We start from the raw sequence: 20,877 nt of genomic DNA on the forward strand, positions 1-20,877 counted from the left end.
CGCTCCACATCTTCATCACGGCCGCAGGCTCCCGCCCCCCCTCCCTGTGCGGGGCCCGCCCAGCAGGACAGCAGTTCAGATTGTCCCCGGAACCTCGGCCCATTGTGATGGGGGCCAAGGTTCTGAAAGGCCGGCCCGCCACCACCCTCCGCCGCCAGCCGGTCCGGGGGGGAGTCTGGTGGCTGCTCTGTTTGGGAGCGAGGCCGGGGCCAGGCACCTTCTCCCACAGGCGGGTGACTTGGTGGTGGCGTGGCAGTGCCCCCGCCCCCCCCCCCCGTCCCCTTCACTGTCTTCCCAGCTCCTGACCACTCGCTGCCTTACAGGGTCTCTTCTCCCATCCACCCCCCAAGTTCACACGCCACACCCCGGTGACCTAGGTCATGAGACCCCCAGCCTCGGCCCTCGCTACCTCTGCCTCCACTCCCCCCAGGAATTCCCAAGTCTAGCTTTATTTATTTAAAACATATTTTGTGTTTTGTTTTTTAAAAAAATATATTTTATTTATTTTTTACAGAGAGGTAGGGAGAGGGATAGAGAGTTAGAAACATCGATCCGCTGCCTCCTGCACACCTCCTGCTGGGGATGTGCCCGCAACCAAGGTACATGCCCTTGACCAGAATCGAACCGGGGACTTTTCAGTCCGCAGGCCGACACTCTATCCACTGAGCCACACCGGTTAGGGCCACATTTTATGTTTGTTTGTTAATCCTCTCCTGAGGATAGTTTCCCATTGATTTTTAGAGAGTGGAAGGGAGGAGGAGGAGAGAAACATCGATTGGTTGCCTCCCATACAGGCCCGAGCAGGGCTGGGCAGGGACCCAGCCTGCAACCGAGGTGCATGTCCTTGACAGGAATGGAACCCGGGTCCCTTCAGTCTGCGGGCCGACGCTTTACCCACTGAGCCACACCGGCTAGGGCCCGAGTCTAGCGTTAGATGTCACTCCAGGAGGGGTCAGTCCCCCCGTCTCTGCACCCCCAGCCCAAGCTTCCCCTGGAGCCACATGCCCCAAGCACTGGACGGCCTGGGACCCCAGGAGGGGCGGTACCCACCGAATTTGTTACTTTTCCCAGCTGCCTGGCCTGACTCTGCTAGGACCGCCCTAACACAACACCTCGAACAGCAGCTTAGACAATAGACCTTCATTGTCTCACCTCCTGGGGGCTGGATGTCCGAGACCCAGGGGTGGGCGGCTGGCTCCCTGAGGCCTGTCTCCAGGTCCTGCGGTGGCTGTCCTCCCCGTGTCCCCACACGGCCTTTGCTCTGGGCCCGCCTGTGTCCACATCTCCTCCTCTTATGAGGGACGCATCAGGCGGGACCAGGGCCCACCCTCATTTTATTTTTTTATTTATTTACTAGAGGACCGGTGCACGAAATTTGTGCACTGGGGAGGGGGGGATCCCTCAGCCTGGACTGCGCCCTCTCGCAGTCTGGGACCCCTTGGCGGACATCCCCCTCGCAGTCCGGGACCCCTCGCTCCTTACTGCCCGCCTGCTTGCTGCTCCTTAGGGCTGCCATGGAGGTGGGAGAGGCTCCCGCCACCCCCGCTGTGCTTGCCAGCCGAGAGCCCAGCTTCTGGCTGAGCGCCGCTCCCGCTGTGGGAGCGCACTGACCATCGGGGGGCAGCTCCTGTGCTGAGCGTCTGACCCCAGGTGGTCAGTGTGTGTCATAGTGACCGGTTGTTCTGCAGTTGGGTCGGTTTACATATTAGGGTTTTATTATACAGGATTTTTAATCGTCACCCGAGGATATTTTTCCGTTGATTTTAGAGAGAGTGGAAGGGAGGAGGAGGAGAGAAACATCGACTGGTTGCCTCCCATACAGGCCCGAGCGGGAAAGACAGAGAGAGAAACATCGATGTAAGAGAAACACATCGATTGGTTGCCTCCTGCACGCGCCCTTGACCAGGGCCTGGGCCGGGGAGGAGCCTGCAACCAAGGTACGTGCCCTTGACCAGATTTGAACCCGGGACCCTTCGGTCCACAGGGTGACGCTCCATCCACTGAGCCACACCAGCGAGGGCCCACCCGCATTTTAACTCCCTCCCCTTCTCAGAGGCCCAGTCTACAAATGCATTGTGTTCTGAGGCCCTGGGGTTAGGGCTGCACTGTGTGAATGTGGGGGGCGGGGGCTCGGTTCAGCCCCAACAGTGGTCTCCGCCCGTCGTCACAGCCCCATCTTCCTCCAGGACCTGTCACGCAGGTCCTTGACCTTTCTGGCCGTTCTGTGTTAAAAAGTGGGTCCAGTCAGGTCTGAAACCCCCTGCCCTCTGCCCTCCCGCAGCCAGGCGTTACCCTTGGGGAGATGGAAGGCTCCCGACCAGTCTGAGGCAGAGCCTGCCTACTGTCCCCCCAATACTGGTTCTCCCTTCTCGCTCAGATACAGAGTTTTAGCGGGGCGCAGGGCTGCCCCCCTGGCTGCCTTGGCACAAGTCTGCAGGACTTAGTTCCGGCCGGCGCAGTGCGAGCAGCACGGCGAGTGAGCTGCTCTCTTCCTTCCTGTTGACTGGGACCAAGCCGTGATGGCTGGAGCTGGCATAGCTGCCTGGGGCCATGAGGCGGGTCTGGAATAGAGGCCAGTGCAGCAGGGAATGGACTAAATGGGGCCCCAGCCCCTGACCCTCAGCTCCAGGTCACCCACTTGGACTTTTACAGGAAGGAGATGCTACGTGGCGTCTACCATGGTTACCGTGGGCTTCCTTCATCGCCTTCCCACCAAGAGTTGTGGCGCATAGTAGGTGCTCAGGAGGTATTCTTTCGAATGACCGGCCGGGACGAGAGGCACGGGGGCTGACCTGGCGGGAGCGGTGTGGCCCCGTGCTGTGTGCCTTCAGCGTGTGACTGGGAAGCCAACCGCAGAGAACCACGGACTTGCCCTTGTGGTCCTCCTCCTGTTGGGGTGGGGAGGTAGCTAGTCTTGCCCACGCGTCAGCTTCCCTTCTGTGAGGACAGAGCTCGGGGAAGCTGGCTCGGCCTCCCTCCGCCCCTGGAGAGCAGTGACTTCATCTGACACCTGTGTTTGGGACGAAGGGTGGTGGGCATAGCCATGTCCTGCCCCTCCTCTGGGGACCAGGTGCTGTTGGCTGTATACCTTGTGGTCTGCTCGTCCATGAAGGGAAACAGACCCCCCCCCCAACCCCCATGGAGAGGCCTCACTGCCTTCCAGGGCCGGTGGGCGTGTCTAATCCTGGGGTTCAGTGTCAGGAACTGCCGCAGAGCCCCAGTGTCAGCCGTGTGGGCACTAAGGTGACACCTGTCTCTCAGCTTCTTCCTGCTCTTGCTTCCCAATCGCTGTAGAACTCGGCAGGAAGAGAGGTGTTTATTAGTCCCACGAGCCCAGCAGCATCGGACCCCCTGACTGTGGGGGATGGGGCCCAGAAAGGGAGGGTCAGCGCCCCTCCGAGTGGAGAGTCCTCTCACCACGCGCCCCCCGGGGTGCGGGCAGGACCTCTGGAGTGGGGAGGGCCAGCCTGGGGTGCGAGGTGCTGAGGGCTGTGTTCTAGAACTCTCTGGGCCCAGGTCCCCGGCGTCTGGCTGGCGCTCTCCTAGGTGTGCTGATCTGTAAGAGGCAAAGAGACAGATCCACGCCCTAAAGCTGCTCCCGGTCCCTGCACCCATTTTCCTGTGGCAAAAACGGAGGCGAGGCCTATAACCAGGATGCAGGCAGTGGAGGCCAGGACCGAGGCCAATCCGCTTGCTTTCCCATGCCCAGCCTCTCAATCCAGCCGTCTTCACGGGGTGCCCCCACTCCTCTCTCTGCACTCCCCCCCCCCCCCGCCCCTCCTGGGTCTTCCTCCTGCTCACAGGGCTCCAAGTTCCATCTGCTGCACCCACTCCTTCTCCAGGAAGTGCCTGCTGGGGGCACAGGCAGGAGGGGAGAGACCCTGTCCAGCCTCCCCTCCAGCCCCAGGTTTGCCTGCCTCAACCTCGGGCACCAGGCACAGCTTCCGCTTCCCACTCCCCCGGCCTCTCACCTGCGCCCACGTCTGCGGGGAGCTTCCCCGTCTCCAGGAAGAGCCAGAGGTCGCTGCACTTCTGGGTCTCCACTCGGGTCACCCAGTAGCTGGCCACGGAGCCTGCGACTGGGGAACAGAACGGGCGGGGGCTGGGCCTCTGCACTCCTCAGAGACGAGAACGTGGGCACAGGATCTTCTGGGCAGATGGTGGTGGTGGGTGTGGGCAGGCCCCCCCGCACCCCGCCCGGAACTGGGGCCCCATCCCCGGAGGCAGCGATGCCTGGAACACAGCCCCCCCTCCCACCGGGGCTCTTAGTGGGAACCTTCTCCTCTAAAGAGCCAGTCACCTCCAGCAATTTGGGGGCCCGGGCGGGGACTCTGGGTACCCACCCACGGCCACCAGGACGTTCCACTGGAAGGGGTACTTCATCTTCCTCTGAATGAACATCTGCAGGCCCAAGGCCCCGCCGGTGCCTGCAAGAGACAGTCTCCGGTGGACAGGCTAGCCAGGCCCACCGGGCGCAGCCCCTGCACCTGCCCAGGCGCCCAGCACCTGCAGGCGCTACCGGCTGGGGAGGCAGATGGGGACAGGAGGAGAGGGCTGTGCAGCCGTGGGCACCTGCCCCAGCCTACCTGTGACAAAGCTGACAATGCCCTTCACGAAGGCGCTCGACTGGCAGGCGGCGTACTCGCCCAGCCCCTGCGAGGGGAGGGGTCGGGGTCACGGCTCAGGTCCCCGCCCTCTGCCTTCGCCGTCGCTCCCGCCCCTCCTTTCGGCACTCACCGTGAGGCCCAGGCGCTTGGGCACATCCCGCCGCCCATGCCCACCAGGATGCCCACGCGGGATGCCCCATTCCCTATAACAGAGGGTCCTGACTCTCTGCCCCTTTGCCCTGACGAGGAGGACACACCCACCGAGCCCCCGCCCCGCCCAGGTCAGCTCTGAGGCCGGGAGCCCGCGTCCCAGGACGGCCTTCTCACCGGGTGCTTGGCGACTACGGCGTCGTCCACCCGGGACAGGCCCAGGTTCACCATGGCTGGTGGGGCCTGGCCGGCCGGTCCACGCAGGCGCGGGCAGAAGGGCCGGGCGGGGCGGGGCTTAGGGGGAGGGGCGGGGCCTTGAGGGCCTATCTGCGCTGGTGTGGGCGGAGGGGCGTGGCGTGGTGGAAAGGGGCGGGGCCTTGTGGGCCGGTCCACGCAGGCGCGGGCAGAAGGGCCGGGAGGGGTGGGGCTTGGGGGAAGGGACGGGCCTTGAGGGCCTATCTGCGCAGGTGTGGGCGGAGGGGCCGGGGCGGGGCGTGGACCAGATGGGCGGGGCGGACCGGGGAAGAAGGGGCGGGCCGGGAGAGGGGGGCGGGACCTGACGCGCCCTGCAGCCCAGGCTCTGTGACGTTGCGCGGCGGGAGGTGGGGTCGTGCTCCCCATCACGGGCCCAGCGTGGTCCCTGGAACTGGATTCCTCCACCCGAGTGCTTTGCCGGCCGCCCCCCAGCACACGGCCTCCTGTCTGGGCTGTGAGCGTCCAACACTAACAGGCGGAGTGAGCCTGGGCGGGCTTGGGCGGGCTGCAGGCCTCGCTCAGGGTCTCACCTCTGGGTGCCTCAGGCAGCTCTGCGGAAATGCTGCTGGGGTCTCCACCACACGGCCAGTGGGGTCCAGAGGCCACCTCCCTTCCCTGTCCCAGAGGAGCGAGCTCCCTGCTCTCCCGCGGGTTTCTTCCGGCTCCAGGAGGGGCTGCAACCCCGCAGGCTGTGTGGGTGTGCTTGTGTGCACACTGGGAGTTGCACAGGAGTGTGGGTGTGTGAGGTGGTGGGAGGGACCCGCGCGCACCTTGCCAGTAGGAGATTCCTGAAGGATATCAGGCTCCAGATTAGCAGGATAATGGAGTCGTTTTCCCCTTGGTCCTTGCTAACCCAAGGAAGGACGGAAACTTTGAGCTCTTTTTTTAAATTAAATTTTATTTCTTTTTTTATTTCAGAGAGGAAGGGAGCAGGAGAGAGAGAAACATCAATGATGAAAGGGAATCATTCATTGATCGGCTGCCTCCTGCACGTCCCCCACTGGGGATGGAGCCCACAACCCGGGCATGTGCCCTTGGCTGGAATCGAACCCGGGACCCTTCAGTCTGCAGGCTGACGCTCTATCCACTGAGCCAAACCGACTAGAGCAAGCTTTGTGCTCTCGCCAGAGGTCTGCCCTGCTCCGTCCCTGCCCCACCCTTTCCCTGGCGCTCTGGACTTCTAGCGGGAACTTATACTCCTTCAGGCTCCCCTGCCCTTAACCCAAGAGGTGGCATTGGGGAAGATTTTGTATATACACTAGACGCAGGGGTCCTCAGACTTTTTAAACAGGGGTCCAGTTCACTGTCCCTCAGACCGTTGGAGGGCCGGACTATAGTTTAAAAAAGAAAACTATGAACAAATTCCTATGCGCACTGCGGGCCAGGGACAAGTTGGCTGCTAAGCAGAACAGGCAGCGGCACCCGGCGGGTCGGATAAATGTCCTCGGTGGGCTGCATGTGGCCCGCGGGCCGTAGTTTGAGGACCCCTGATGCGAAATTCATGCAAGGGGCTAGGCCAGGGGTGGGCAAACTTTTTGACTCGAGGGCCACAATGGGTTCTTAAACTGCACCGGAGGGCCGGAACAAAAGCATGGATGGAGTGTTTGTGTAAACTAATATAAATTCAAAGTAAAGGAGCGGAGGGGAGAGCAAGAGAACCGCATAGAACAGCCGGATCCGGCCCGCGGGCCGTAGTTTGCCCAAGGCTGGGGGCCCTCGCAGCCCCGGCTTCATCGGAAGGTCATCTGGCTGGTTGTTCCACCGTCCTGTTGATTTGCATATTACGCTTTTATTATTATAGATGTGGCTTGTATATATGCTTTTATTTTTTATTTATTTATTTTTTAAATTTTCAAAGCAGCTTTATTTGTAATGGCCCCAAACTGGAAACATCCCAAATGTGCAACAACAGATGAATGAGCATATTGTTTTAGATCCATACATTAGAATGTTACTCAGAAATTTAAAAGAAGCAACTATCGAAAATAACACAAGTAAACCCAAAATACTATGCTGGGTGAAAGAAACCGGACACAAAAGACCACATATTATATAATCCCATTTATATAAATCCCTGGAGAAAACAAATATGACCAAAAGAAGGTAGGCAGGCATAGAAAGATTAAATCAGAAGGAGCATAAGATAACTCTTGGATGTATATATGCTTTTAAAAATTAAGGTCTGGAATTCGACCCTTTTTGGTGTGTAGTTCTAAGTTTAGACCCATGCAGTCAGTCATGTGACCACCACAGCCCATTTCCCCCCCCCCCCGCCCCCAAAGTCTTTGCAGGCCACTTGTCATCAGTTACTCCCCCCCCCCCCCCCGCCTCGACGTCCCTGGCAACCATGGAACAGCTTTCTGTCCCTCTGGGTTTGCCTTTTCTAGAACGTTCTAGAAAGGGGCCCAGGTCTGTGGCCTTCCACACTGGCATCTCTCAAGGGGGCTGCAGTTCCTCGCCCATTCCCGGAGACACGGGTGTTTCCGCTCCTTGGTGCTCGTGAATCACGTCCCATGGACACCTACGTGTGGGTGTTATTTCTCTGGGGTAAATACCGGGGCGGGGGGGGGGGGAGGGGGGGGCTGTTGGGTGGTGAATGAGTGTTGCGTTTAGGAACCTGCCTGGCGGTTTCCTGTGCCGCCCACCTCCCCACCCAGCAGGGATGGTGTTTGTGTAAAATTATGCTGCACCCCCACAGTGCGCAGGTGTGTCTTGGGGCTCCACCTGCCTCTCCCCAGGACGAATGACGTTGAACCCTTTTTCATGTTTATTTTCCACCCGAATGTCTTCTTTTTTTAAAAAATGTTTTTGTTGGTTTCAGAGAGAGAGGGAGAGGGAGAGAGAGATAGAAACATCAATGATGAGAGGGAATCATTCATTGATCGGCTGCCTCCTGCACATCCCCCACTGGGGATCGAGCCCACAACCCGGGCATGTGCCCTTGACTGGAATCGAACCCGGGACCCTTCAGTCTGCAGGCTGACGCTCTATCCACTGAGCCAAACCGACTAGAGCAAGCTTTGCGCTCTTGCCAGAGGTCTGCCCTGCTCCGTCCCTGCCCCACCCTTTCCCTGGCGCTCTGGACTTCTAGCGGGAACTTATACTCCTTCAGGCGGCCCTGCCCTTAACCCAAGAGGTGGCATTGGGGAAGATTTTGCACGTCCTACACTGGGGACTGAGCCTGTAACCTGGGCATGTGCCCTGACCGGGAATGGAACCGTGACCTCCTGGTTCATAGTACGACGCTCAACCGCTGAGCCACGCCGGCTGGGCCGAATGTCTTCTTGGTTGAAATGTCTTTTTAAACCATGTCCCCCCTCCCCTTTTATTTTTTTCACATTGGGTGGTTTGTTTTTATTCTCGAGGCTTAGAGTTCTTTGCAGATTCTGGGTCCAAGTCCTTTATCAGATGTACGTTGTGTAAATATTTCCCTGGGGAGACTTTGCCTGCCTCCTTTCCTGTGACTCTGGGACTCAGCTGAGAGCCGGCGCCTCCTGAACCCCGTGGAGGCGCCAGCAGAAGCCTCGGCTCCACCCCTCCCTCACGCTGGCCACGAGGGTCTTTCTCCCACCCCAGACCCCTTCCACTCCGGAGCACTGGTGGTTCCAGCCCTCCCCGGGGCATCTGGTGGGGTGCCCCAGGCCACATGCTGCTCCTGGCATGGTGTCCCTGGGTGCTCGGTCTGCAGGGACACGAGACGCCACCTGCAGAGGCCTTGGCACCCCAAGCCCCCGCCAGCCGGCAGTGCCTCCCTGGCGACAGTCCTGCCCAAAACTTATGCAACCGGTGATAAGGCGACTTAGAGACCATAATCCATCCTGAGTGACAGCTCAGCCCCACCCTCCCGTCCTGCTTGCTGGAGGCCCAGCTGGTGGCTGCGTGGGGGGTTGGGGGGACAGTGGCCGTCTGGAGTGAGGGGCGCCCCAGCCTTTGATGTCCCCTCTGTCACCGCTGTCGTGGCACAGGCTCTGCCCCTGGACAAGGTCCACAGGCTGGGCCAGTGGTGACTTCACTGCTGTGTGGGGAGCAGAGGGAGTGAGGACTGTGGGGGACCTAGGCCCCAAGTGGGGGCCGCTGGCTAGAGCAAACCTGAACCTGGCTGCTCCCTGCAGTACCCCCAAGGGCCCTGGATCCCCTGCCCCAGCCACACCTGAGGTGGACGGAGGGGCTGAGATCCGAGTCTCTGCTCGGGCCCCCAGGACTGCCTGGCAGGTCAGGGGGCAGGTCCCCAGCTTGGAGGAGTCAGGTGAGAGCCCTCCAGGAAATGACCCCTGGAGCCCGTGGGGACACTTGAGTGATTGTGCCAAACAATGGACAAAGGCGGCTGGGGTTTCCGGAGCCCGCACGCCTTCCGCCGCCCAGCCTGCCGATCTGGTGAGCCCGCTGCGGGGCTGGGCTATAAAGCCGGCCCGCGGGCGCTCAGACACGGTCAGGGGCCAAAGACAGGCATGGGGGTGCAGTCCGTCCTGCTGGGCCGGGTCCTGGTGCTGCTCTGGGCATCCACGGCTTGGGCTGATGTCCTGGTGCAGCCAGATTTTGATGCCAAGAAGGTACCGAGGCCTCTGTGCCGTGCCATGCCGTGCTGTGGTGGGGCTGGGGCAGGAGTGGGCAAACTTTTTGACTCGAGGGCCACAATGGGTTCTTAAACTGGACCGGAGGGCCGGAACAAAAGCATGGATGGAGTGTTTGTGTGAACTAATATAAATTCAAAGTAAAGGAGCGGAGGGGAGAGCAAGAGAACCGGATAGAACAGCCGAACGGGCCGGATCCGGCCCGCGGGCTGTAGTTTGCCCACGGCTGGGCTGGGGGCTGAGCTGCTGAAACACACAGCGATGGGGTAACAGTCAGAGCCGTCTCCCCCTGCTAGGCCTCGGGCCTACCACCCTTTAGACTTGCTCTCTATGTAACCCCGAAACCACCCCGTGGGGGTGATTGCTGACCCATTTCACAGTGGGGTATGGAGGTTCACAGCGGTGGTGTGACCTGCCCCCATACGTGCAGCACGGGGCTCTCGTCCACCCCAGTCTCAGACCCAAGAGGTGGACAGAGCGCTCTGGAGACCCGCCGTGTGGCCTCGGGCGAGTCCCGGTTCTGGGTTGTCGGCCTTGTGCTCCTGGGCCCCCAGCCGGCTGGTCACCGAGCTCCTCACAGTTCTCAGGCCTCTGGTACGTGGTCGCCATGGCCTCCGACTGCAAGGTCTTCCTGGGCAAGAAGGACCACCTGCTGATGTCCACCAGTGCCGTCGCCGCTGGGGCTGGGGGCAACCTCAGCGTCCACATGGAGTTCCCTTGGTGAGCCTGGCGGGCGGGGCCGCTGGCGGGCGGGGGAGCCTGGGCAGCTGGAAGAGTGAGTGGGCTGTGCACCCTCAGGGGTGACGGCTGCAACCAAGTGGACGCCGAGTTCCTAAAGGTGGGCACCGAGGGACACTTCAGAGTCCCAGGTAGGTCCTTCCCCGCCCCCCGCCCCCCCCCTTCACAGGCACCTGATGCCGGTTCTCCAGGGGGTGATCATGGGACTGTCCTTGTACCAGGATCCCCCTCCATCACCATCTCCTGCCCCGCTCCCCTCGCCCCTGGAAGCAGAGGCCAGCGTGGGTGGGGGTCGGTCCGGGGCCCCTGCAGCTCTCTTCCTCCCCAGACATGGGCTACCTGGACCTGCGCGTGGAGGAAACGGACTACAGCTCCTTCGCCGTGATCTACATCTACAAGGAGCTGGAGGGGGCGCTCAGCACCATGGTGCAGCTCTACAGTGAGGCCCCGTCTGCCCCGCCCCGCCCCGCCCCAAGCCCCGCCCACCATCCATGCATCGCCCCGCCCACCCACCTTGGTCCCGCCCCTTCAGGACCTGCCCCAAATCCTCCTTCGCCTTCCTGGTCACACACTCCCAAGTCTGGGCCAGGGCGCATCAGGTCTGGGTGTGTGGGATGGGGCAGCGGGACTCCACAGCGCTTTGATGGGTAGGGGTTGACTGGAGGGGCCTCTGAGGGCGGACACTCAGGCCCCCCTCTGGCCTCCTGAGGGTGGGGACCCACCTTCCTGGCTGCCTGAGTCCCCGAACCAGGGCTGAGACCCTATTTGGCTTTAATTTCCGGGGTATCTGCAGAGTGGAGCTCCCCAAACTGGAGAGGGTGGGGTGAAGGCAGGAGGGTGGCCTTGCAGGAAAAGATGTGGGAGGGGGTTTGCCGAGGTGAGGCCCAGGGGAACATGGCCAGGGAAAGGAGCTGGGCCCCCACCTCCAGGACACCCTTGTGTGACTCAGGAAAGGGCGCCCCTCGGGGCCGGCTCCGGTCCCCACCAGCTCCTCAGCCAGGCAGGCACTTCTGTGCACACCCGGCGGTCAGCCCTCCAGGAAGGGAGGCCAGGAGACACCTGTCTCTCCGCCCCCCTCACCTGTGTGAGCCGCGGGGTTCACAGGGGGCCCTGCTCTGCCCCAGGCCGAACCAAGGAAGCGAGTCCCCAGGCCCTGAAGGCCTTCCAGGACTTCTACCCGACCGTGGGGCTCCCGGATGACATGGTGGTCATGCTGCCGAAGTCAGGTGCCCCGGCCTCGCCCCCTGCGCCGCCTCGGCCCCCCCGCCTTCCCCGCCTCGCCCCTCCTCCAAGCCCCAGCCCCGGCTCCGCTCCGACCAAACCCCGCCCCCGCCCCGGCCTCGGTTTCCCCCCCTCCCCCCACCCCCGCTTCCCCGCCAAGCCCCAGCCCCGGCCCTGCCCCGACCAACGCCGCCCCATCCTGGCCAAGCCCTGCAGCACCAAGCCCCGCCCCATCCAGGCTAGATCCCGCCAAGCCCCGCCCACTAGCCCCGCCCAAGACCCGCCCCATCCAGGCCAGATCCCGCCCCACCAAGCCCCGCCTTCAGCCCCCTTATGATTCCTTGCCCACAGCCCCTTTCCTCGCCCAACACACCCCAAGGGGGAGGTCTGGGGAGCCCAGAAGGGAGAGTCTTAAGCCTCCACCCTCTGGGTTTGGCTGCACCGGTCCCCACCACACCCAGGGGTTGGGGGCTTGGTGGGGCGTGTCCGCCAGCTCCCCCTCTCACGGACTGTCTTCCTCCTTACAGATGCGTGCTCCCGGGGGGGCGGGGAGGCACCCTGACACCTCTGGAGACTCACCTGCACCCTTCCCAGGTGGAGGACCGGGTAATCCTCCCTCCTGTCCTGCGGGGCCTGCCCCCTCTCCTCCCAGGCCTCCTGCTCTCCCACCAAGTCCACTTGGCATTGTTCTGCCTGGTTTTGGTGCTTCAGTCTCAGCTCACCTGCTCCAGGAAGCCCCCACGGACTTCCTACGTCTGCCATAACAAATGGCCACCAACGGGGTGGCTTCAAAACTAGAGACCCTCTCACAGCCCTGGAGGCCACAGGTCCTAAATCGAGGTGTGGGCAGGCAGGGCTGGCTCCTCCCGGGGTCCCAGGGGAGACCCCCTGCCGCCCTGGCTCCTGGTGGTGCCGGCAGCCCTGGCCTCCCTGGGCTCGTAGACACGTCCCTCTCATCTCTGCTCCACTGTCCCATGGCCAGCTCCCTCTGTGTGTCTGTGTCCAAATGTCCTTCTTCTTAGAAGGACACCCGTCACGGCTGTGGGGCCCACCCTAAATCCAGGGGGATCTCACTGTGAGACCCCTAACTAATTACTTCTGAAAGAAACTATTTCCAAAAAAGGTCACAGTCAGAGTTCCAGGTGGACTTGAATGTTGGGGGGGACCCTATCCAACCCTGTGCACTCTGTGTCCCCATGTGCCCCAGCTCTCCCCCTGGGCGCCAGGCCCCTGCTTCCGGAAGGCCTGGGTCCTCGTCCTCTCCCTGAGGGTCCCCTGGGAGACCCCCATTCGCTGCCCTCACAGGGCTGGGTCCCCGGGAGCCCTCGGGGCACACAGGCAGGTGGGTGGGCTCTTGGGGACACCTTCCCCCAAAGTAGACACCAGGGACCCATCAGGCCCCTTCCCCGGTTCCTGCAGGAGAATTCGGGAACCTCAATAAAGCAGTAAATGCCGGACGCGGCGTGCCAGTGGGCAGGTCGGGAGGCGGCCTTGCCCTCTCCGGGAAGTCACGGCGTTGGCACTGGGCAGCTTCCTCTTTATCCCGCACCCTGTTCCCTGGGCCCCTGGCTGTCCTGGCTTCGAACCCAGGGTCCTGGGGACACTGGGCTGTTTCAGCTTTTCGTGGGTCTAGCTGACGCTACCCGGCATCCTGGTGCCGCCTTCTGTCCGTCACACGCGTGGCTGTTTTAGAAACATTACTGGGTGGAGGAGAGGGGGTAGGGCATCGAGCCAAATCCCGCTGTTCCAGAAGGTTCTACCTGCAGAGAGTGTGAGCCCCGTCTTCCTGCTCTGTGCCCCACCCCCCAGATGGTCTTAACAAGAAAAAGCAGCGTTGGGGTCAGGGGCCTCACGTGGGCCAGCTCTCAGGCGCGGGTCTGTGGGATCTGCGATGTTTACTGGCCACTCCGGGCTTGCTTCCACACCAGCCCCTCACCGCCAGCCAGCCAGCCAGTCAGGGAGCGAGGCACCGGCACTGGGGCTGGGTCCCCGGGACCCTGGGCAGCCCTGGGGCCTCCTGGGGAGCAGTGGGGGGGGGTGTTTCCGTATCTGCAGAACTTTGGGGCACAGAATAGCTCTCAGGGCCTTTCCGGGGATGGGTGAACAGGGTGGCGCCCTGCTGTGTGCGGGGCAGCTGGGGGCGTCCGAGGAGTGTTTGCCGAGTGGGCGGGTGGATGGGGTGACCATGCCTTTCCCATCCGTGCAGGGCAAGCCGGAGCAGCAGGCCTCACTCGTCACCCCAAGCCTTCCAGTCCCCGGCCCTGCCTTCACTCCAGGCCCTGCCCACCCCCTCCTGCTCACCCCCATCCCCAGTGGGACGTCTCCCTGGGCCTCCCCCTTCCGCTCAATAAACTGATTCTACAGGCTTCAGGCTCCTCACTCCTTGGCGAGACCCCGAGGGGGAGCACGGTGCACCCCACCTTGGCCTTGGGCTTCTGGGGAAACTGAGGCAGGGAGGTGGGGTGAAGGGACTCTGGCTGCTGGGCTCCCCCCGGCTGACCCCATGGACTCACAGCGGCTGCGGGAACGCGAGGCCCCCGGGGGAGACCAGCCCTGCTGCTGGGGCTCCGTGGCCGGAGCCGGAGCCGGAGGCAGAGCAGCTCGGGGGCCTGGCGTTTCCCTTCCGCCCTGGGGTGGCCCAGACCTTGGGCGCCTGTGTAAGCCTGGGTGAGGCCCGGAAATGGGTCACGGTGGTGGCCAGCCGGGTCCGCGTGGGCCGCTGGGCACAGGCAGTGAGCCACTGTACTCCTTCCTACACAGACCTGGAAACTGAGGCCCAGAGGTCAGCGACTTGACGAGCCAGGGGCCCAGCTGGGGTTCGGGCCCAGGGGTCCGGCTCCAGGGCCCGGCTCCATGCTGACCCTCGAGGAGATGTGGGGGCAGGAGAGCCTCCCCGGGGCCGCGCCACACCGTTCCCCTCCCTGACGCCGAGCCTGTGGTCTCCCCCAGGGGCTCTGGGCCTCCAGGTCATGTCGTCCGGCTCACACGCCTCAAAGGGCCCGTGTGGGTGGGCAGGAAGGTGCTGGAGGTCCCGCCTCATCGCTCGCAGTGCCCGGAGGTGGCCCTGAGGGCACCCGGAGGCACAGGTGCCCCCACACTTCCTGTCTCCCCCTCTGCTGCCCGCTCAAGCCCATCCCAGGGGCCCTGGCTTATCCACCGGGGGCCGGGGTCAGCCTGGGGCCGGGGTCAGCCAGTCCTCAGCCTCCTCACCCTGCTGCCCCTGCCCTTGGATGGACCCCTGGGTCCGCAGTTGTGCCAGCCAGCTCTGGGCCACCCTGTCCTAGCTTGAGCCCCAACCTGACAGCCTTTGTCGGACGCAGTGCCACACCCAGGAGGCATCAATACAGACGGGGACACCGAGGCAGAGTAGCTGGGTCACGTGGCTGGAGGGGGCAGGCCGGTACCCGGGAAGCCTCAGTGTGTCTTCCCCCTGACATCCTTATCATCTGGTCCCGGGCCTGGGATAAGCGCTTTGGGGGGTGGCCGGGGCGGGGGGAGGCCTGGGCACGGTGGGGAGGACACGGCACAGGAAGGAGAAAAGCAGAGAGGCAGTTGTCGGTGGTGGCGGCGGGTCGGTGCCTGCAGAGGTCCCCCAGGCCGGCCAGACCCTCCTCCGCCTCCCTTGGGGCCTCCCCCCACCAGGCCTCAGAGACCCTCCCTCTGCAGGAAAGGTTCTCCGGAGACCCCCAGGCGGAGGGCCCCTTGCTCATTCCCCGCACCCGGAGGGCAGGCCGGTTCGGCTCTTGGCACTGAACTAGCCCTCCCAGCGTTTGTCCCAAAGAGCGTGCTCCGTGGCTGAGCGTCCACCTGTGAACCAGGAGGTCCCAGGTTCGAATCCCAGTCAGGGCACAGGCCCGGGTTGCAGGCTCCATCCCCAGTGAGGGGCGTGCAGGAGGCAGCCGATCCATGATTCTCTCTCATCATGGATGTTTCTCTCTCTCTCCCTTCTTCTCTGAAATCAATAAAAATATATTTAAAAAAAAGGGAAGAGCCCTAGCAGGAATGGGCCCCGAGGGGACGTGCTGATGAAGTCCGGTCCCTGTGTCCGTGGGGAGGTGCCAGGGAGCCGGGGATGCTCTGGCCCCCGTAGGGGTGGGACCTCCTGCTCTCAGACCCCCGCGGGCCCTGTGCCGCGTTCACGCTGTCCCAGCTGCCCCAGCCCAGGCCGGCCACCGTGGGGCTGTGGGCGTCACACGGCCTGATGGCCCTGCTGTGGAAGAGGCAAGCTTCTCCGGCAGCCTGTGGCCAGGTGATTGCGTCACACACTGTCCCTGGGATATAAGCCGGGTGCTGGGCGGCGGCGTGGAGAGCGCTGGGCAGCGATGGGGGCCAGGCTGCTGGGCGCCATCCTGGGCCTGGTCCTGGTGCAGGTGGAGGTGGCCGTGCAGGGCCTGGACCTGCAGAAGGTGGCTTTCCTGCCTGGTCTTGGGGAGAGGGGGTGGGGAGGGGCCCCGTGTCCAGCTACTGCAGTCCCCGTCCCTCCAACCCCCAGCTGAGGCTGGAGCAGCTGCCCCGACTGGGGGCCCAGCACCCACCCAGGTCGCCCCCACTTAATGCTGGGGACACAGGTTTTTTTTTTTGTTGCAAAAACAATCAGCTTTCAAGAGTTTCCGTGAAGGAGGACAGAGCTGTGCCCCTTCCGTGGGGACAGGCTGCTGGCGGCCGACGGCCCCACCGGGCCACGTGCTCCCGGCTGGTTTTACAGCTGGTGCCTTCTCCAGCCTCTCTCTCTCTCTCTACCCCTGCCCTCCCGTGTCCCTCCCAAGGGCAGGCAGCAGCAGAGGCGCTTCCCCGGGGACTGCACACAGGCCTGGGGGAGGGGCTCCCGTGGGCATGGCCGGCTGATGCCAGGAGGGACCCCTCCGAAGGGTGACCACCTGCTCCTTTGCCTCGAGCCTTGCGCTGCTGACCTTTCAGAACTGGCAGCTCCCTCCCCGGGGGCCTGGGGGACCCACCCCTGCCTCTCGTCCGGCTGCCCCGATGGCCTTGGCTCTGTCCCTCCCTCTAGATTGCAGGATTCTGGCGGGAAGTCGGCGTGGCTTCCAACCAAAACCTGGCACTGAAGACCCCAAAGCGGCTGGAGGCCTTGTTCCTGACCCCGAGCGGGGGCGAGCTGACCGTGAAGGCTGCGTACAACAGGTGGGCCGCGCCCCGAGCTCGCGGGGGAGCAGGTGTGCGCCAGGTGGCTCTGGGGCTTGGATGGTGTCGTCACTGGTGGGCCAGTCACCCGAGACCTTGACCCGCCTCCCACACTGAGACCAGACCCCAGGCTCCTAGCAGCACACGTCTCACTAGCATAGCATCGGTGCTGACGACGTCCCGTCCACGTGTAGGAAGGGAGTGGGCTTCAGGGAAGGTGGCTCCCTGGTCACGGAACCCTGGAGGGGTTGGGGGGATGCTGGGGGGCTCCTTCCTGTCCTTCCTGAGGACACGCCCCCACCCCCTGCCCAGTGTGCCCAGCAGGAGATGCAGCCTGGCTTTTCCTAATGAGCACTTTGCTGCCTTTCAGCTCGGGAAGTTGTGAGATAGAAAACATAGTGGGCTCAGAGATCGATGTTTCGGGGAGATTTGTTTTTCCTGGTAAGAACGTCGTCCTGTTGCTGCAGGTACAACCCCGTGGCCCTGCACACCAGCAACGTGGCCTTGCTATTCCCCATGCTGTTCCCTGTGCTGTTCCCCATGCTGTTCCCTGTGCTGTTCCCCATGCTGTTCCCTGTGCTGTTCCCCATGCTGTTCCCTGTGCTGTTCCCACTCTGTTCCCCATGCTGTTCCCACTCTGTTCCCTGTGCTGTTCCCCATGCTGTTCCCTGTGCTGTTCCCCATGCTGTTCCCTGTGCTGTTCCCTGTGCTGTTCCCCACTCTGTTCCCTGTGCTGTTCCCCACTCTGTTCCCCATGCTGTTCCCACTCTGTTCCCCGTGCTGTTCCCACTCTGTTCCCTGTGCTGTTCCCCGTGCTGTTCCCTGTGCTGTTCCCCGTGCTGTTCCCTGTGCTGTTCCCCGTGCTGTTCCCACTCTGTTCCCTGTGCTGTTCCCCGTGCTGTTCCCTGTGCTGTTCCCCGTGCTGTTCCCTGTGCTGTTCCCCGTGCTGTTCCCACTCTGTTCCCCGTGCTGTTCCCCGTGCTGTTCCCACTCTGTTCCCCGTGCTGTTCCTGGTGCTGTTCCCTGTGCTGTTCCCCGTGCTGTTCCCCGTGCTGTTCCCACTCTGTTCCCCGTGCTGTTCCCACTCTGTTCCCCGTGCTGTTCCCACTCTGTTCCCCGTGCTGTTCCCTGTGCTGTTCCCTGTGCTGTTCCCCATGCTGTTCCCTGTGCTGTTCCCCGTGCTGTTTCCCATGCTGTTCCCACTCTGTTCCCCGTGCTGTTCCCACTCTGTTCCCCGTGCTGTTCCCACTCTGTTCCCCGTGCTGTTCCCACTCTGTTCCCCGTGCTGTTCCCACTCTGTTCCCCGTGCTGTTCCCACTCTGTTCCCCGTGCTGTTCCCACTCTGTTCCCCGTGCTGTTCCTGGTGCTGTTCCCACTCTGTTCCCTGTGCTGTTCCCCGTGCTGTTCCCCGTGCTGTTCCCACTCTGTTCCCCGTGCTGTTCCCACTCTGTTCCCCGTGCTGTTCCCACTCTGTTCCCCGTGCTGTTCCCACTCTGTTCCCCGTGCTGTTCCCACTCTGTTCCCCGTGCTGTTCCTGGTGCTGTTCCCACTCTGTTCCCTGTGCTGTTCCCCATGCTGTTCCCTGTGCTGTTCCCCACTCTGTTCCCCGTGCTGTTCCTGGTGCTGTTCCCACTCTGTTCCCTGTGCTGTTCCCCATGCTGTTCCCTGTGCTGTTCCCCACTCTGTTCCCTGTGCTGTTCCTGGTGCTGTTCCCACTCTGTTCCCTGTGCTGTTCCCCGTGCTGTTCCCCGTGCTGTTCCCACTCTGTTCCCCGTGCTGTTCCCACTCTGTTCCCCGTGCTGTTCCCACTCTGTTCCCCGTGCTGTTCCCCGTGCTGTTCCCTGTGCTGTTCCCCGTGCTGTTCCCCGTGCTGTTCCCTGTGCTGTTCCCACTCTGTTCCCCATGCTGTTCCCACTCTGTTCCCCGTGCTGTTCCCCGTGCTGTTCCCTGTGCTGTTCCCACTCTGTTCCCCATGCTGTTCCTGGTGCTGTTCCCTGTGCTGTTCCCCGTGCTGTTCCCACTCTGTTCCCTGTGCTGTTCCCTGTGCTGTTCCCCACTCTGTTCCCTGTGCTGTTCCCCGTGCTGTTCCCCACTCTGTTCCTTACGCTCCTGTCCATGCTCCAGACTTTCCCACTTTCTCACCAATAAGCCTGTCATCCTTCAAGGGCTCCTCTAGCCCCCCATCCTCCACCCTGGCATTATGGACGGGTCGGGTGGTGGGTGTGGAGCGGATGGAGTCTGACCCCAGGGGGTGCTGGTCTGCACAGCCTCGCCCCTTCCGCCTGCTCCCCAGGCCACAGGGAAATCCATGTGATTGACACGGACTACGAGGGCTACGCCATCCTGAGGCTGTCCCTCCACTGGCAGGGCAAGGCCTTCCAAGTGCTCAAGTACTTCAGTAAGCACCTGGGAGGCCCTGCCGGGTCCTGCGGGGTCCTGCTGCCCCACCCCCTAACCCCTCTCCGCCCTGCTCAGCCCCCCTCAGCCCCCTGAGCCCCTCTCCGCCCTGCTCAGCCCCCCTGAGACCCTCTCAGCTCCCTGAGCCACTCTCAGCCCCCTCAGCCCCCCTCAGCCCCCTGAGCCTCTCTCAGCCCCTTTCAGCCCCCCTCAGCCCCCCTCAGCCCCCCTCAGCCCCCTCAGCCCCCTCAGCCCCTCTCAGCCCCTCTCAGCCCCCCTCAGCCCCCCTCAGCCCCCCTGAGCCCCCCTCAGTCCCCTCAGCCCCCCTCAGCCCGCTGCCCCCACAGCTCGCAGCCTGGAGGACCAGGATGAGCCAGGCTTCTGGCGGTTCCGCGAGCTGACGGCAGACACTGGGCTTTACCTGGTGGCCCGGCACGGTGAGCCCAGGCCTTGATGGGCGATGGGCTGGGGACGCTGCGGGTGGGGTCCGGGCGCGTCCGCAGACCCTCACACGCCCCGTCCACAGGGAGGTGTGCCAAGCTCCTGAAGGAGGTGAGCATTTGCCTGGCCGCTCTGCCCGCTGAGGCCCCGCCCGACAGGACCCGGCTCCACTACACCCCGGGCCTCCAGGGTGGTGACAACGGAATGCCAGGCGGGGACCCAGAGGCGGGGTGCAAGGGCAGGCTGGCTGGGGGTGGGGGGGCGGGTCCCCCCATGTAGCAGGCAGCCAGGGCTGCTGGACGCTGACGTCCGGCCTGGAGGGGGGGCCCTGTGGGCATCGTCTCAGCCCCCACGTCCCACCCTCGCCCACCGCCACCCGTGGGCCCCTCGGCCTCAACACGGCCCCGAGGTGGGGCTGCCAGCTGCTCTGCAGGCAGAGGAGCGGCTGGGCTCTGCTTGACCGCCCGGCAGCCGGGACGCCCAGCCCCACACGTGGTCCTGCCCGCTGCCCCGGGCCCTGGGAGCCGGCCGCCCTGAGCCCGCCCTTCTGTGTCGCAGGAGCTGATCTAGGAGCCGTGTCCCCTGGTCAGATGCTGGGAGCCCCACCCGCCCTCTCTGCCCCTGCCCCGGCCAGCAGCACTGGCCCCAATAAACCCCTGACCACAGCGCTGCCCTGAGTCTTTCCTGGGCCGCGGGGCGACAGGGGGGATGGGGTTGTCCTCCCCCAGAAAGAGGACACCATCCCTGCCCAGCGTGAGCCGTGTGGGACGCCGCCCGGCTGGACCTCAGCCTGAAGGGGCCGAGTGGGGCACGTGGCTCAGACGGGATGGCGGTCCCACTCTCCCTGCCTCTTGCTCAGGGCCCCTGCGCTCGGACCCGCGTCAGGCTGCCATGGTCCCCTCCCGGAAGCCCAGGGGCTGAGTGGCAGCTGGGCAGAGGTCAAGGACAGATGTGGGGAAGGAGGGCCTGGGGGCGTGCAGGAGCCTTCGGACTCCCCCGGGTTCAGAACCAAAGTGGAGTTTGGACCTGGCCTACGCCTGGCACCCCCGGGGCCTCCTCCGGGCCCGGCAGACACTCCGAACCCCCTCTGACCTCGGCCGCTCTGGTGAGTGAGCCCTGGGAGGGCCACCTGGCTCCGAGGCTGAGGACTCGGGTGCCCCCCAGGGAGTGGTCCGCGGCGGTCCGGGGGGGGACCGTGTTTCTCAGGCCCCGGGGCCTGCGGAGGCGAAGGGTTCCTGAGCTGCGGGGTGGCCTCCTGTTCGTTTCCACGCAGCAAAGATGCGGAGAAGGGGCTGCCGTGAGCTGGGGGTCCCCGCTGTCAGAGCCCCAGCTCCTGCCTGAGGGATGAGAACCAACCT

General features: G+C 63.5%; 2 protein-coding genes across 3 annotated transcripts; one reads left to right on the top strand and one right to left on the bottom strand.

Annotated features, from left to right (window-relative positions):
- Positions 1 to 1,358: 1,358 nt before the first annotated feature.
- LCN15 (lipocalin 15) lies at positions 1,359 to 13,908 on the top strand (the record flags this gene model as incomplete). Of its 2 annotated transcripts, none has more annotated exons than XM_080669636.1 (7): positions 1,359 to 2,746; positions 10,164 to 10,303; positions 10,382 to 10,452; positions 10,650 to 10,760; positions 11,446 to 11,547; positions 12,070 to 12,148; positions 13,749 to 13,908. In XM_080669636.1, the coding sequence occupies 6 exons, from the start codon at positions 2,660 to 2,662 to the stop codon at positions 12,102 to 12,104; spliced, it is 546 nt and encodes a 181-aa protein (XP_080525762.1). In that variant the 3' UTR covers positions 12,105 to 12,148; positions 13,749 to 13,908. The 2 variants fall into 2 exon arrangements, with proteins under 2 accessions (XP_080525762.1, XP_080525763.1); XM_080669637.1 differs by lacking the exon at positions 1,359 to 2,746 and adding an exon at positions 9,461 to 9,562.
- On the bottom strand, positions 3,298 to 5,050 carry TMEM141 (transmembrane protein 141). The gene is made up of 5 exons (XM_080669638.1): positions 4,935 to 5,050; positions 4,587 to 4,653; positions 4,344 to 4,427; positions 3,972 to 4,079; positions 3,298 to 3,556 (listed from the first exon to the last, which is right to left on the bottom strand). Exons 1-5 carry the CDS (start codon positions 4,986 to 4,988, stop codon positions 3,543 to 3,545), a joined length of 327 nt encoding a protein of 108 aa, XP_080525764.1. The 5' UTR covers positions 4,989 to 5,050; the 3' UTR covers positions 3,298 to 3,542.
- Positions 13,909 to 20,877: the final 6,969 nt, after the last annotated feature.

Source organism: Plecotus auritus (assembly GCF_963455305.1).
Source record: "Plecotus auritus genome assembly, chromosome: 5".
Taxonomy (NCBI): Eukaryota; Metazoa; Chordata; class Mammalia; order Chiroptera; family Vespertilionidae; genus Plecotus; species Plecotus auritus.